At 41.4% G+C, this 15,439-nt stretch overlaps 2 protein-coding genes across 2 annotated transcripts; one reads left to right on the top strand and one right to left on the bottom strand.

Annotated features, from left to right (window-relative positions):
- Window positions 1–300: 300 nt before the first annotated feature.
- LOC133964578 (amine sulfotransferase-like) lies at window positions 301–8,688 on the top strand. Its single transcript, XM_062398746.1, has 7 exons — window positions 301–629; window positions 761–922; window positions 4,395–4,609; window positions 5,341–5,467; window positions 5,555–5,649; window positions 5,763–5,943; window positions 6,770–8,688. Exons 2-7 carry the CDS (start codon window positions 766–768, stop codon window positions 6,892–6,894), a joined length of 900 nt encoding a protein of 299 aa, XP_062254730.1. The 5' UTR covers window positions 301–629; window positions 761–765; the 3' UTR covers window positions 6,895–8,688.
- A 670-nt stretch (window positions 8,689–9,358) lies between these two features.
- On the bottom strand, window positions 9,359–14,130 carry rwdd1 (RWD domain containing 1). The gene is made up of 7 exons (XM_062398747.1): window positions 13,947–14,130; window positions 13,057–13,122; window positions 12,429–12,559; window positions 10,719–10,862; window positions 10,455–10,590; window positions 10,292–10,354; window positions 9,359–9,873 (listed from the first exon to the last, which is right to left on the bottom strand). Exons 1-7 carry the CDS (start codon window positions 14,017–14,019, stop codon window positions 9,761–9,763), a joined length of 726 nt encoding a protein of 241 aa, XP_062254731.1. The 5' UTR covers window positions 14,020–14,130; the 3' UTR covers window positions 9,359–9,760.
- Between the last annotated feature and the right edge of the window lie 1,309 nt (window positions 14,131–15,439).

Here is a 15,439-nt window from a genome sequence, read left to right as displayed (position 1 = left end):
TCAGGGGAGCTGCAGTCAGGGGTTCAGCCTCTGCACTGGTGACCCAGAGTGTGTGTATTATTTGGAAAACACTCTCAGTCTCACCTCCCGTACTAGAAGTGCAGCTTATGCAACACCACACACTTGTTTTGGTTTTGATGTTACATAATCAGCATGTTCTGTTTATCACCTGACCCACTGACAGATGAGCCTCCTGGGAGTCCCTTTCTTCCTTCCCTCTTTCTCTCTATCCTTCCATCCTTGCCTCCTTCCTTCCCCTGTCCTTTCTTCAATCCCCCCTTCCCTCTATCCTTCCATCCTTGCTTCCTTCCTTCCCCTGTCCTTTATTCAATACTCCTTCCCTCCTTCCCTCCCTCCACTCCCCTGTCATCACTTTGTTTGCTGGGGTGCGGTGCGTCGAGCGGCTCTGTCTGTACTCTGTGGCTGCGCGTTTTCTCAATGCGTAAAAAGGCGTGCGCGTCGCGCATCTCCACTTTTCGGCGAGTGAGAAGTGGGCGGACCTCGGAAACGTATTTATAGCAGCAATTGGCGATCATTAAAAGGTGTTTCCCGCTGGAAGAAGTGAAGGGATCATATTAACATTGTGTGGACGACGTTTCTTCAGCGTCGGACAGCGGAGCGAACAGCAGGTATGCAACTTGTTGATTGAAGCGCACGGATAGGTGGTCGCATAACTTTGTGCTCTTATTACATGGCCGTAAGGAGCCACAGCACATATGGAGGAAAACACATCTCACCTTTTTTCTTTTTATTGATTTAGTGATCATGGAATCTAATGATGTAAACGCACATGAACCTGAACTGGTGCCACACAAGGGCATCAAGCTGATCGAGGGGACGCATGATCCGGATGATGTGGACCAGATTTGCAACCTGGAGATCAGGGACTCGGATGTGTTTGTCATCACATACCCAAAGTCAGGTGAGAGGAGAGTACACACACACACACACACACACACACACACACACACAGTGTTGTGCAAGTTTACACCTCTCATGAACTAGTCCAAATTTCAGTTCATACAAGTAAACATGAAAATAGTTCACGTTCATAGTTCACCATTTAAACTCTGAACTAGTTCATAGTTCAGTTCATGCCATCGTTTTAAGGTGGAAAGTGAGAATGAAAGACTTAACTTGTTAAAGAAAACCTTATTCATCATTATTCCTGGCCTTTACTGACGGAATCTTTATCACACAGTGTGTAAAAATCCCTCTCTGCTTTCTCTTGCCATCTGTATATGAGACCGAGAGCTGTTGTGTTGCAGGTATGACCTTCCCCTTTAAGGAAAGTTTGTAGTGTGTGACGTAGTGCATCTGGGTGTTGTGCGTAAAGACGCTAAAAGTGTGTGTATAACGAGAAGTGACGGACCACCTGGAGGTGATGCCTGTGTTGCTCCTGCTGTATATCCGAGGAATAGAGTGGCCGTATTCCAAGTAAAGAAACATCTCCTCCTCCTTATTCACGGAGCGGTCCAGACGGCTGGTTACCGGCCAGACAGCGAGCAAAGATAACCAGTGACAGGGGCGGCTCCTGGTACAGGCGCCATAGGAGACTGATCTCTCATGACGTGACACATGCAATTTAAAACAATACGTCAAGTCAAACCATCATTTTCTTAACCCCGGGGACGCACCGGAGTTAGAAGCGCTGCGAAAAGCGGTCCGCCTCCTTGTAAGAACCGGGAGGCTCCGAGGCCACACACATAATCTCCTGTGAAGACCAGCATCAGGGGCGGACTGGCCATCGGGAATACCGGGGACATCCCCGGTGGGCCGATGGCCGAAAATATAAATCCAACGGCCCATCACTATGATGTACCGGCCCACGCCCATCATCGCATCAGCCCTACAATGGTTGAAACAGCGGCACAAGCGTAATTTTCTCCAAGAGCTATACCTATCTATTCGCACTGACTGATTTTATACTGCTACTCGCAATCGGTCTTCACACTCATGGTGACTATTTTTCGATTTTTTTTTAAGTGTCTTTTAATATGTGTTTTACAGACTTCGGAAGTCCAAAGTAAGAAAAGATCTCCACCTTATTAATAAACACCTCTAAATTGGTTCTTACACAGCCGAAGTGTAGAGAATTTGGATTTGCATACATACACGCAACGCGGCACCCAGTTATACGCATGCGCACCGCCGTGTATTGAGTGGGCCGGTCTGACAGAAACTCCCGGGCCACTTTTTTCCCCCAGTCCGCCCCTGACCAGCATCATTCACCCCTGAACCAGCGCGGAGAAATGATGGTGATGATGAAAAATTAGATATAAAAAAGATATATATTAAATTAATTAAAAAAAAATTAAATTAAAAATTAAATTAAATTAAATTAAAAAAAAACTGCGCGCGTACAACCTAAGAAGCCCATTGCGCACATGCTGCGCACATGCTGCGCAGAAGCCTACTGCGCACATCTGCGCAGAAGCCTACTGCGCACAAATTGCGCTGGCAGGTTTTTTTGTTTTTTTTTTTCAATTAAATTGTTTCCCTGTTTTTATATTTAATTATGTTAAATTTACATAGTGTAAGATATGCAATTAATAAGTGAAATCCTACCAATTTTTAAGTGTTCAATATATTTCCGGTTTAAAGATGGGAAGGAGTGGGATTCGAACCCTGGTCCTTCTTGTTGGAGAACAACTAGGCCACACCGCCTGATGCTGTTCTGAAGAACTAAGCACATTAAGAAGATGGCCAAATTATTGTGTGTGTGTCCGTGTCATTTTATGCTGCTTTTGATAAACACTTCAGAGAAAATATTATGTACTTTACTACATCAATTTGACAGCCTTACTTAAAAGTTACTTTTAGATACCGGATGATTGTTAGAGAATAACCAAGTACGTTTTCCAATCTTGTCATTGAACGCCTTACAAGAATCACAGTCTGCTGTGATGTCCTTAGGCTGCCCCCTGCTGGCTGCTGGGTTCCTCTGCTGCTCTAGCTTGGTTGGTGCAGCTTGTGATTAACTAAAGTTGTCAATAAAAGAAAATCTTTAATATCCTTCATGGGCAATTTGATGTACAACCAACAAAAATAAACAAATACAAACAATGTAAATAAAACACAATATAAAAACCCTATAGACCCTATAACTAGCAGGGGAAAATTAGCTTTTAATAAATGAATTGATAAGTCGACCAATAGAAAATTACCCGTCAAGTATTTAGATATTCTCGAAACATTTCATTCTACTTTTAATTTCCTGTTGTGATTCTAATAATTATTAATGTTGGTGACATTTCCTTGATAAATGGGTGGAGGTTCTATTACCTCTGCTAAGGAGGTTATGTTTTCATCTCTGATTTGTCAGTCAACAGGTTTATGTAATAAACTACTGGACCAATACATTAAGTCAAACCATTGTGTTAGAAAAAGTCCTTCTAACACAACTTGGTAGAAGGAAGCTGCATGGATCAGAGATGAATCTGTACGGCTCTGTTGAGCTGTACTGAGCGCCAGCAGTCTAGTGAATGAATCTGGAATCCAGTGAACTGAGCTCCCAACTACGGTTCGGAGCCGAGACACTTGCCAGAGAAGAAAACACTTGGAATACGTTGCTTGATTGGTGTGCATATGTGTGCCATGAGTGATGGGTAACATAATGCAAAGCGTTAGTGAACAGGTAGGGGTGGGGCATGTGACAATTCTAGGCCAATGGCTCTAGGGTTTTGTGGGATGGCAGGCTCTCATTGGCAGATGAGTTGGCATATCAAGGGTGAATGAGGAAGTGGAGTGAAGAATACAGTGGTGGATGATAGGAGTGTCAGAGTTACGAACAAGAAGTGTGTCGTGTTCGCTGGACTTTAATAAAGTTACACATAAAGAGAGACGTTTCCTGTCGTCTGTACGCGAGGACGCTACAATATGAACGTGTTCACCGTTCAAATTCATTATTTGTCATTGAGTTGCATTCAGTTCATCGTTCTCATAAAGGTGGACGTGTTCAATGAACGCGTTCTTCTGCGTTCGTTCATGCACAACACTGCAGCACACACATATACACACACACACACACACACACACGCATGCATGCACGCACTAGTCTCCTGCGGTGTCCTGTGTCCTGCAGTGGGAGTGCACTCCAGGTCAGTGTGATTTCTGGAGCTCTCAGCGCAGAGGAAGGAGCGAGGGCTGATTAGTATGTGCAGCATTTCCAAAGAACGTCCCGCTCCTTTGTGAGCCGCAAATTGATTCCAGCAGAGAGCAGGGAATTAAACGATCAGCCAGACAAGTGTGTATTGTGTGAAAACACTCCAAAGAGGCATCGGGACAAAGGTTCCCGCAGAGGAGAGGAGAGGTGCACTCACACACATGCTTGACCTAATTGCTGCAGTTGTACACGGTGTCTGGAAAACAAGGCCTTTCCGTCTCTTTGACAGGGACAATCTGGATGCAGCAGATTCTCCTGCTGCTTGAGTCAAAGGGAGATGTGACCGCCGTCAGTAAACTCAGCAAATATTCCAACGCTGACCTCATCCCCTGGATTGAGCTGAAGGGCAACAGGCAGGCGTTCATCACGGCCCCGTCACCCAGACTGAGGGTCACCCATCTGCAGCACCACGTCATGCCCTCTGCCCTGAGCCAGAGGGGCAAGGTCAGCGACTACACCATTCACCTTCACTTTAAAAACACAGCGAGGCTTCATTTGTTATTGTTATATTCAGAACATTTTGGAAGAACATTTTTTAAGTGTTAATCCATTACCAGCAATTCTACTTTCTCATATGCAGGTCTGTTTATAAATATATATTGCCAAGCAGGTTGAAACATACAAGGAATTTACTGTGGTGTATATGTGCAAGTTTAATTATAAAAATAGGAGTAGAAAAAAATATATATTTATATAAGCACCAGGGGAGGGATTGTGCAATATGTTGTAAGTAATAGCACTCGGGGAAAGTTTTGATATTGAGGCATAAACATACAGAATGCTTCTCATCGATTTCGGCAATAACCACCTCATGCATAGGTGGACATTTTGTCACCAATGTTTTATGTATATATAGACAACAGTGTTGGACTGCCACTTTCCTTCTTAGACCTTGCTGCTACATAGACAACATACACCCTTCATCCTGTGTGTTGCACTTTTTGTTGGAGTTGGGCTTGTGACTTCCTGCTCTGTAGCTGTAGGAAATGGTACACACCCAAATCTTCTCATTATCACTGAGAGGCCAATTTCAGGCCCAGTGCAGGATAAGCATCTTCAGTTTGTAATGCTCCTGTTACAGCTCTAAAATTCAACAAGGAAATTAAAAGTCAGTCAGTCACCAATACACAGGAGAAAGTTATCTATTGTTGATTCCCATACTTTGCGTCTTTTAGGTGATCTACGTGGCAAGAAATCCCAAAGATGTCCTTGTGTCTTACTATCACTTCCATAAGGTTGCAAACATGTTGGAAACGCCGAGGGATTTCAGTGACTTCTTTGATAAATTTATGAGAGGAGACGGTAAAAGTAGTTTTCTTCATGTGTTTCTCTCGGCGGTGCAGAGAACGTCTCAAATGTGATGGTGACATTGTGCATTCTTCATTGCAGTGTTTGGGTGTAGCTGGTTCGATCACGTTAAGACATGGCACTCACACAAGGAGGATATGAACATGCTGTTCATCACTTATGAAGAAATGATTCAAGTAGGAACTCAAATCATTTGAATCGTTGCCTGTCCACACACTGTCATATCATTTGTTGTTGTATGAGTCGAAGGTTGAAAAACAGATCTTTGTGCAACTGTGCTTTGGTTTAGGACCTGCCGTCTGTAGTGAGGAGGATCTCATTGTTCCTGGGTAAAGAATTGACTGATGAGCAGCTGGCAAATGTGGTGAAACACAGCACCTTCAACGTCATGAAGAAGATCCCTCATGCCAACTATGAACAGGTGCCAGGTGATCTACTCAACCACCACCAAGGAAGATTCATGAGGAAAGGTGAGAGTTTTTAGGGCTTCAGGTGCAGCCTGTAACTCAGCCTCTCCCTGAGAAGAACTAAATACCAGCCGTTAAAAATGTCAACCTGAGGAATTATAGAGGAAATCTGAACGAGTTAGGAAGGATGGAAGGGTGGATGGGTGGACATGTGAGTGGATGGGTGGGTGGATGGATGGATGGATGGATGTGTGGATGTATGTGTGGATGGATGGATGGATGGATAGAGAGACAAATAGAGAGATGTGTGAGTGGGCAGATGGGTGGATGGATAGATGGATGTGCTTGTATAATAACTCTGTACTTCCATTAAATCCTAACACGGTAAAAACCATAGCCTAAAACTGTTTGGAATTAACATCTTCTAAACGATGCACAGTGTAGCAATGAATGTTATTATGAATCCAGGGGTTTTACTCCATGAGGAGTCTCAAGAGTCGAGAATTTTATTGGCCACTCGAGGGCAGTAGTAAGAAGCTGAAATCACAAAACTGTAATCACTCGCATCACCACTAAAGAAAGAAAGCTGTGTTTGCTTTCCTGAGTGGAGATACTGTCTTCCTGCATCAATGTGTTCTCCACACCTTTTAATGTCAAAAAGATTACCTATTGTACTGCATTAGCTTACTGATAAAATAATTTCACCATTACTACAATTAAGTTTGCACGTAGACTGCGTGGATCTGTGTCGGATGTATCTGAAACAGAGGGAACCACGCAAAAATGAAGTAGTAAACTGTACATCCAGACTAAGGACGCATGGCAGAGTGAGGATTAATCACCACAATCTTCTCCTTCTCCTTCTCCTTCCATGTACTGGCAACATCAGGCACCATCGGGGACTGGAAGAACCACTTCACTGTGGCCCAGAATGAGAGGTTTGACGAGACCTTCAACAAAGAGATGAAGGATGTTCCTCTGTCTTTTATCTGGGACATCCTGGACATTGAGTGAGCAGTTTGTTGCTCTCACGACAACAAAGAGAACAAAAAGAAGAAACAGTTGCAACTCCATGAACTCTGCTTTACAGAGACAGCGTCTGCTTCTCTTTCCCTGTGTATATATTAGCATCTGAGGGTACATTTCAATTTATGGCAGTTCCCTTCCCCATTTTAGTTCAAAAACCTATGCAAATCTCTATTGGGGTATCTTATAATACCAATGAAATCATGGAATGGCTAGGTTGTGGTCTAACTATAGCAGCCTTGTTTTGTAGTCATGTACGTTACAGTATTACTGCTTGCTGATGCACTGAATGCTCTTTGAATCAAGCTGCATTTACAACCTAATTACCAGTTGCTTTGACAATAGTAGAAATGTCTTGCATACCATTCTCATATATCTAATTTGTTATCAATGAGTTAAAACCATTGGATTGTCTGTGGAATGTCTAATATGGCTGCTAAATATATTGTATTAGTCTATATTTACTTTTGCATAAGTCAGAGTTTATGGATTAAAATATCAGTGAAACCATATTGTCTCAGTCTGTACAAGAGACCACACCCACTGCTTGTGTTCAATTTCATAGAAATGTGACTTCAAGTGCAGGTGAGTAAACTCATTGGTGTTGACTCACCTCAACATCAACCTTTTGACTAAGAGTGACACATAATCAAAAGGATGTCTTAACGCCTCTTTGTGTTTTAGTTATCAGGCTTCGTCCTGATAACGTGTACTACAGAGCCGCTTGTCAACTGCCTCAGTTAACCCTGGCTCATGTGGCAGAGCCAGACTCCTTTATTACAAAAAACATTTGTTTGAAATCTAACAAAGTGACATGAAGACAATGTGATCATGTGACGAGAAAAGAAACACTAGACGTGAGAGGGTAGTTAAAGTGATAGTTCACCCCAAAAATGTATATTTGACTCCACTCACCACAAGCTGACAGTGGGTGAGGTGCTTGAGTCCAATAAAACACTTTTGGAGTTTAAGGGGTAAACTTCATTGCAGCTATATCCGATACAATTAAGTAAATGGTGAACAATACTTCAAATGTAAAAAACAAAAGAAAAAAACATGCCTCCATACTGCTCCTGTGGTGTCATCCCAGTGTCCCCAGACATTCAAATTCGACTCGAAACAAAGTTCTTAAACCTTGTTTTTAGCCTGAATGTCGTCTGTTATCGTCCTCTGGAAGGTCTGTCTGATGCTCCTTCAGCATAGGGGCAAAGTATGTGGTGAATTTAGGATTACTGAAATGTAAAAGGCTTATGCTTTAATTTCTCCTCATGTTCTGTGCTGCAGTGATAAAATAAGAGTCAAAGCACAGACAGTGTCAGGACGTCTGTCAGAATCAAATAATCTTTGTTGTTAATTCCTTTGCTGGTCAGACCCTCTGCTTTACACCAGAGTGGACACAAATGATACTTTAAGTTATCATATTCAGACTGAGTGACAAACTAAAACAGAACATCACAGATTTAACACTCACATCATAAATGGGCACGCACACACACACACATACAAACAAATAACTGACTTTTAACTGGCCTCACAAATAACTGGCCTCAGCTGCTTATTAACACTATTTTTTGTGTATATTGAACAAGTTCACCTGGGTTGTGGTGGTGTAACAGCATTTGTGAAACTGCTTACGCAACTGATTTTACAGTGTGCAGTGCATGATGATGAAGGCTGGCTATGAAAGATGTAAATTATATATTTTAATAAAATGAGTTGTTGTAAACTTATTCAGTTGTTATATGACTGTTTATGAGACAATAAACACTGATGCACTGAGAAGCTTGTGTCTCTCATCCCTGTTCTCATTATCGCATCACATGTCTCACTGTTGGGAGCAGTAACTAGAAATACCGCACTGTGGTTGTATGCCTCCGCCAACCAGAGCAGTTTCCAGCTACATAGATTCATATATATATATAGATATATATATATATATCTATATATATATATGATAGTGACCTTTGACCCCTGCAATCGAATCAAATATTTTAGTCCAAGTGACAACCGATCGAACGTTGAAGAAATTCCCTAAATGTGGTTTTAAGATATTGATTCAAGAGACCAGAGACCAGATACAAGACCTTGACCTTTTGATCTTCGACCACAAAAAAAAAGGATTTAGAAATCAAATAAGAGTATTAAAATGTGTAGCCACACAAGTACTTTTCAGGTCACTACATGGGAATGCGTTTTGTATGTGCCCTGTACGTCCATGTTACTGCTCCTCTACATTTAGATATAATTTCTGGCTCGGTTGCAGATGATGGTTTTACATACAAACCAGATGATCAATTTAAAAATACTGATATGCATGGTTATCAAATATAACTGATTCGTGTAGATGTACTTTAACAACCTAACATTATACAATGTTCAAACAAGCTCCTCCTGAAGAAGCCTGTTTACATCAGTAATAACATTTCAATATAAAACTCAAAAAACAGCCAGATTCCATAATTAGTTTTAATCTTGAAAGTCAATCGTACATTTTGCCATCAATACTTTTTTTTACTTGAACCTAACTAACAGGTTGAGTGTCACCTTATTGTCACTTAGTACATGAATATGTTGGGGTGTTGAAACGTGCACACTTCATCCATTCCCTGGCTATACTTGACATTGTACTGCCCTCTTCTGGCCAACGTTGCATGTCACTGGGATGCCTTCCATTGTAAAGGCATAGAAATGGACACCCGTAAGTGTATCGGTGTGTATGTTGTATTTGCGAAGAGTTCCACAGCTGCCGTACAAGTCTTTGAAAAATAAACGCAGCCGGTGGATCCTCTGAGCAGATGATCGTGTTCCAGAGAAGAGTAGTGCTGTCCTGTCATTCCTCTGTTGTACTTCGGCATTAATCCTCGTCACTGCCCATCCCTAAAGGGTCAAAGTCAGGGTCGTCCTCATCCAAGTCCAAGTCCTCGATGTCCTGAAACAGTGACTCATCCACTTCAACGCTGTTTCCAGCTGCAAAGGAAGAAAACAGCTGTGAGTGGAATGTGACGTAAAGCTAATCGCTCTCCAAAAGATCCTCTCCAACTAAAGATGTTATGTTTTCTGATCCTGGTTGATATTCTTACAATGTTCAATAGCTCCTAAAATCTCCATGTTCCCTTCCACTTCAGTGCACTCTCATGCAAGTTTGAGGAAATTCTACAAATTTTAACAATTATTATTTCAATAAACACCACATATCATCTCACATGCTGTGTCTTACAATATTGTGAAAATGTGTTCACAAAAGTCTAACACTTTTTCATATTTGTGCTCACACCATCGTAGTTTAATTGTAATAGATATCTTCATATTTTTTTTTTACTATTCTCACGTTGCCAAAGAGAAGCCTAAATAAAAAGTTTCAAACAGTCACAGCCATTTTATTTACCCTCTTCAAGGAACTGAATGTCGGATGTGTCCAAGTTGTGGTCTGTCTCAAACAGTTGTTTACCTAGTGAGGAAAAAATGACATTATCACAAGTCCATACATTTTCAAGTCACGAAGATGTGAGCCCTGAGGGAAAAGGGCAATGTGAGGACATAAACGTTACCGGTGAGTTTGGTTTTCAACGCCTGCTCCTCCTCCTTCTGCTGCTTTTTATGCCTCATCTCGGCCATCTCCAACTCAAAACCGGATTTCCATAACAAGAAGTTTTCAATGTTTACCACTGTGCCTTGGAACGTAACCTGTCAATCAATCAAACACACACACATCAATGCAACTTCACACTGTACTGATGAGAGCCTTTACTGACCACATCCAATCTTTAACAACAGCCTTTGTATGGCGTGTTGCTGATAGTTCATGTTCCTACCTTCTCTGCTTCCTCTGCTTCTCTCTCTTTACGTTGCTTCTCCTCCTCTTGTCTATTTTTCATCAGATCCACAATTTCGTTGAGTTTCTCCTGAACAGCTGTCACCAGGGTGAAGATCATCACCATGCCCAGGTTTTCTTCTGCCTGCAGAGTGACCACATTTAGACATCAGTGATTCTGATTACATTGGTGTATGGTCTCGGATCAGGAGATACCTGACATCACTAAGAGATGGAACGTGGTATGGATTCACACCCGGAAGCTGTCCTATCGGGACCTAGATCTACAAATTATAAATTGGCAGAGCACTCCTATCCCAGAGCTGCCAGGAAACTCAAAGACCAATTGCATGGTTGGTAAATGTTCTCAAATGATCGTTTGAGAACATTGAGTGAGATGCATGCACAAGAGCCGAAATGAGACAATCCAGTGCTGCAGGGATGAAGTACACATTCGCCTGGGTACACTGACAAGGAATTATTAGGATTTAGAATTTTGGAATATTGCAGAAAACTAAGGCTATGTAATAAACATGATAATGACACTTGATAGGATTTGTTCAGCAAGATAATATTTCATATTAAAACCACCCTTATGATTCTGAAACATAATTGTTAGAAGTAAAAAGCTAACGCGAGGCCGCCTCACCACACTAACATGACTCAGGGCCTACCTGTTCTAAAAAAGCCTTTTCTCTTAGAAAGAAAGCTGATAATGAGGAAGCATGTGGGAATAAACACAACCAGTATGTGAAAGCGTCAGTGAGTAGATTGGATTTCATGCTCTACCTATTAAGATTAAGTTGCATTTATTAGTCCCAAACACATGCACAGACATAAAAAGTCACACTCATGCAGGTAGGGAAATGTAATCTCTGCTTTTGACCCATCTGGTGCAGGACACACAGAGCAGTGAGCGACCATGTACGGCGCTCGGGGAGCAGATGTTGGGGGAGTAAGGTGCCTTGCTCAGGGGCACTAGACAGGGTAGGGAGACTCTTGGATTTTTGGGCAGATCAATCCAGGTTCGTCTTTTGTTGTCTATCCGTGGAGTTGAACCAGAGACGAACCAGAGACCCTGCCCAAAGTCCAAGTTTCTGCCACTAGTCCACCGCCTCCACACATATAATGTCCCCAACAACCTCTATAGTATCATTTAGTCACTTTCTGGTAAACACATCTTATCTAGTCATAATGACCACTGACTCAAAGCACTTTACAGTGCTTTGATCACTCTTGATCTTTTTATGTTGTGATTTGGCTCTTAAAATAGAACTGAACTGAATACCTCTCATCATACTTCATTACTCATTTTGCCTTGGGTTTTTGGTGTGAATCAAATAAAGTTATTATCTCCTGAGCCACAGCCAGCCCAAATCCCTGCAGTCCCATTATATCTATCTTAGATAATAATCCGACTTTAGCATGAACATTTTGTGTAGCAGCTGCTTTCAGTGTTAGTGGGACACTCTGATCTGTTACAAAACATGGTCCCCATCTATGTTGACGGAGAGCCAATCACCACATTTCAGTGGACAAGATAGGGGCGTCATCATGAAGTAAAAATATAAAATGTTGTGTATATTCCCTCATTTTGGTTTTGATTGTTTTCAAAAGAGAACACAAGACACATGATTAACAGAGCTTAACTCTGTGCTGTAGCAAAAAGGAAACAAGACATATAAGTTTACATCTGTTTAGATGAACAGACCTGTTGCTGCAGTAGAGTGAGGAGTGAGGCCGCATCAACATCTTCCAAGTTGTCCTGGGAGAAGATCTCCCACAGGGGAGGCTCATCTGGGTATTTCTCCACATACGTGAACTTCAGTGTTGCTTCCGCAACTGCAACAGGAACAGACAGCTTGTTCTCTGCTATATTTCAAGTCATCAGCTTTCAAATCTTTTTGTACCTTATCGCCTGATATATTGCTGACCAATGTATTAAAATTATGAAGTATTATGTGAGGGTTGAATGTGGGGTAGTTTGGTCGCTCGACAAAGGATGGCGACGGATAACTTTCTGAGCAGCACTTTGATGCTCTCCGCAGTGGTCATCTACATCTACAATACACACTTCCTGCTCTCATGTGACTGAACTAACGAATCAGAAGCAGGAAAGGCCTGAGAGGTAAATGTGAGAGAGCTACAGAGGCAGATTCAACACATCCTGTTCTTAGTCCTGTCAAAGATGTGTATATATGTTAATGTGTGCAAAACAAAAACAAATTACTTTTAGATTAAAATCCGGTAATTTAACATAAACTTGACTTTCAACCTTCCAATGCCATATGTGCACTGGAAGACATTTTGCAACCACACACACACATTAGTATACTCACTTTCACCCTGTTCCCCTACATCAGATGTTACGGTGATGGTGAAGCTGGTGGGATCCTCTGTAAGCACTGCAAACACAAACCATTATTTGACAAAGAATCGGACAGTGTAGACTACAGCTAACTGCCCCAGCATGAAGGTCCAGTAAGTCCACTCACTGACCTGCACATTAACGATAGGAGTGGGACAAAATATCTCTATGGCTATATATCGTCGTCCTGACTCATGATATACGATTATCGTCTTGCAGATGCCAAATATAGACATTTACTTATTTAGTTTTATATGTATGTAGTTGGGACTTATGCCCCCTTATGGTTATTTTACATTGGAATGATTGAAATACACACTAAATATAGTTGTTTAATCTCTGCCTGTGGAAGTGATACCAATTTTCAGGCACACAAATCCTGAACTTTACCTCTTGGGAGACATTTTGTATTTCTTCTTCAGTTAGATATATATCGTGATGGATAATTATATGATTGTCTTGCAATACATGGATTATCGCAGATTCATAGCATCACGATATTACCGTAATCACCAATAGCATAGCGAAGTTCAGGGTTACGGTTACTAGTCCAGATCAGCACCACTAAACGTAAACATGATGGACGTGCGCTATAAGCGTGTCCATTTTGCAGGGTTGTTTTCAATCTGGTAAGAGTTAGGCCAAATCGGACTGAAGTTAATCGTACTTCTTGTATTGTATGCATGTCGGGTCAGTGGAAGTCCCACAGCTCGACCACTGCCTGTCTGACTTTAATGTGAACAAGTGGGAGCTGGAGGAAAGATTATATCCTTCACTCAACAGACAGCTAACAGACGTCTGCTTGTTAGCCTATGAGCTAGCTGACGTTGTCTTCACTGTCAACACTGATGAAAGCCTGACCTGTGAACGAGTCTTCGTAGATGGACTCAATAGCTTCGAGTTCATTCCTCTGCTCTTCAGCGTAGTCTGTCATCGTGGTGGAGATGTGGGTTATGTGGAAGTTAATCAACTCATCCCCGCTATGCTAATGCTAACAGGCACACGCTGCGTGCTGCTCTGACGATCGATGATATCGTGGTTCTGACAGTTTGGTCTGACTATGGTTCTAAAAAGCACGGTCCTGTTTACGGTCACATTAAACATCCGCTTGTGTGTGTGTTTGTGTGCAGTTTGATTTTGAGATGAAGAGTAGAACCGCAGTTTGAACACATGGGCACCACCAGCACTTTGCTTCTCTACTTTATAATTCTACAGCTGCAGTGCGATCTGATCTGACATCAATTGTTTGGGTCTGCCAGCGCAAAGGGAAACTTCTTTTTCAAACCAACTTTATTAAACCATTGAAGCTCATTTCGCAAAACAGGTAACAAGGCTACTGTTAACACAATGTTAATAACGTTATGTTTTATTCATTCATCTTTTTCTACAGTGAACACACAAAGTACAGTTAGTGATACCTGAGTAAGCATTAGCAGAGTTTGACAATGAGTGTGTATTTAGTTAATTTGGCTTACCCTAACCTTTAAGTGATAGGTTTAAGTGATTCTCTGCTGTACAGTTGATCCACGGGTTGTCTCCTGTGTGTTCATACACAGAGAAGGCAGTTTGCCAGTTATTTGTAAGGTATATTGTCATTGCACCTTTGTTCATTTCTGTAATAATTGTGAATATGAATATTATTAAGAATGCCTTAATTTCATAATGTGAACTGCACCAAGCAGTCTTCTTATGTTTAGGTCTTTACATTACAATTTATTATGTCTATATACACTATTAGGATGGAGTTGACAATTTGACAATTTTTATATTTGGTTTATTTTGCAGAACAACACACACACAAACACACACAAAAGCACACGTCCATTCAAACCGAGTTTGAAGGCAGCAGTTAAATAAACAATTGTTTCAGAATTTATTATTTACATATAAAAAGTGCAATCTAACTGATACACACTCATCATAACTTAGAAAGCCGAACTACTGATTCTCCATTACATTGGCTATGGCTCTTGAAGTTGAGAGAGATTTCCAAAGAAACCAAGTTGTGTGAATTATTGTTTATAGGGAGCCAGGGACATCACTTAGTATAGAGGCAAAGGGAGGAGGGTCCATAAAACCACTTCTGCTTTGTTATAATTGAGTTAAAGGAAGTTCCTTGACTTCCAGCTTTCGATGTTATCTATAATCACTGCACCAATATCTTGCCCTGAAAAATAACATTTCAAATACCCAAGAAATAAAAAGATGTAATCGTTAAAAGAGTTAAAGGAAAAGAGAATCATTGGCTGGAGTTTAAGGGCAGAACACAGGAGCGGAGACAGGACTGAGTTTGAAAGTTTTAACAAACATTGAGAAGACAGAATGAATGAGTCAGATACTGGGAGGGTCAGCAA

Source organism: Platichthys flesus, chromosome 11 (genome assembly GCF_949316205.1).
Source record: "Platichthys flesus chromosome 11, fPlaFle2.1, whole genome shotgun sequence".
Lineage (NCBI taxonomy): Eukaryota > Metazoa > Chordata > Actinopteri > Pleuronectiformes > Pleuronectidae > Platichthys > Platichthys flesus.
This window is presented reverse-complemented; position numbering and strand designations above follow the sequence as displayed.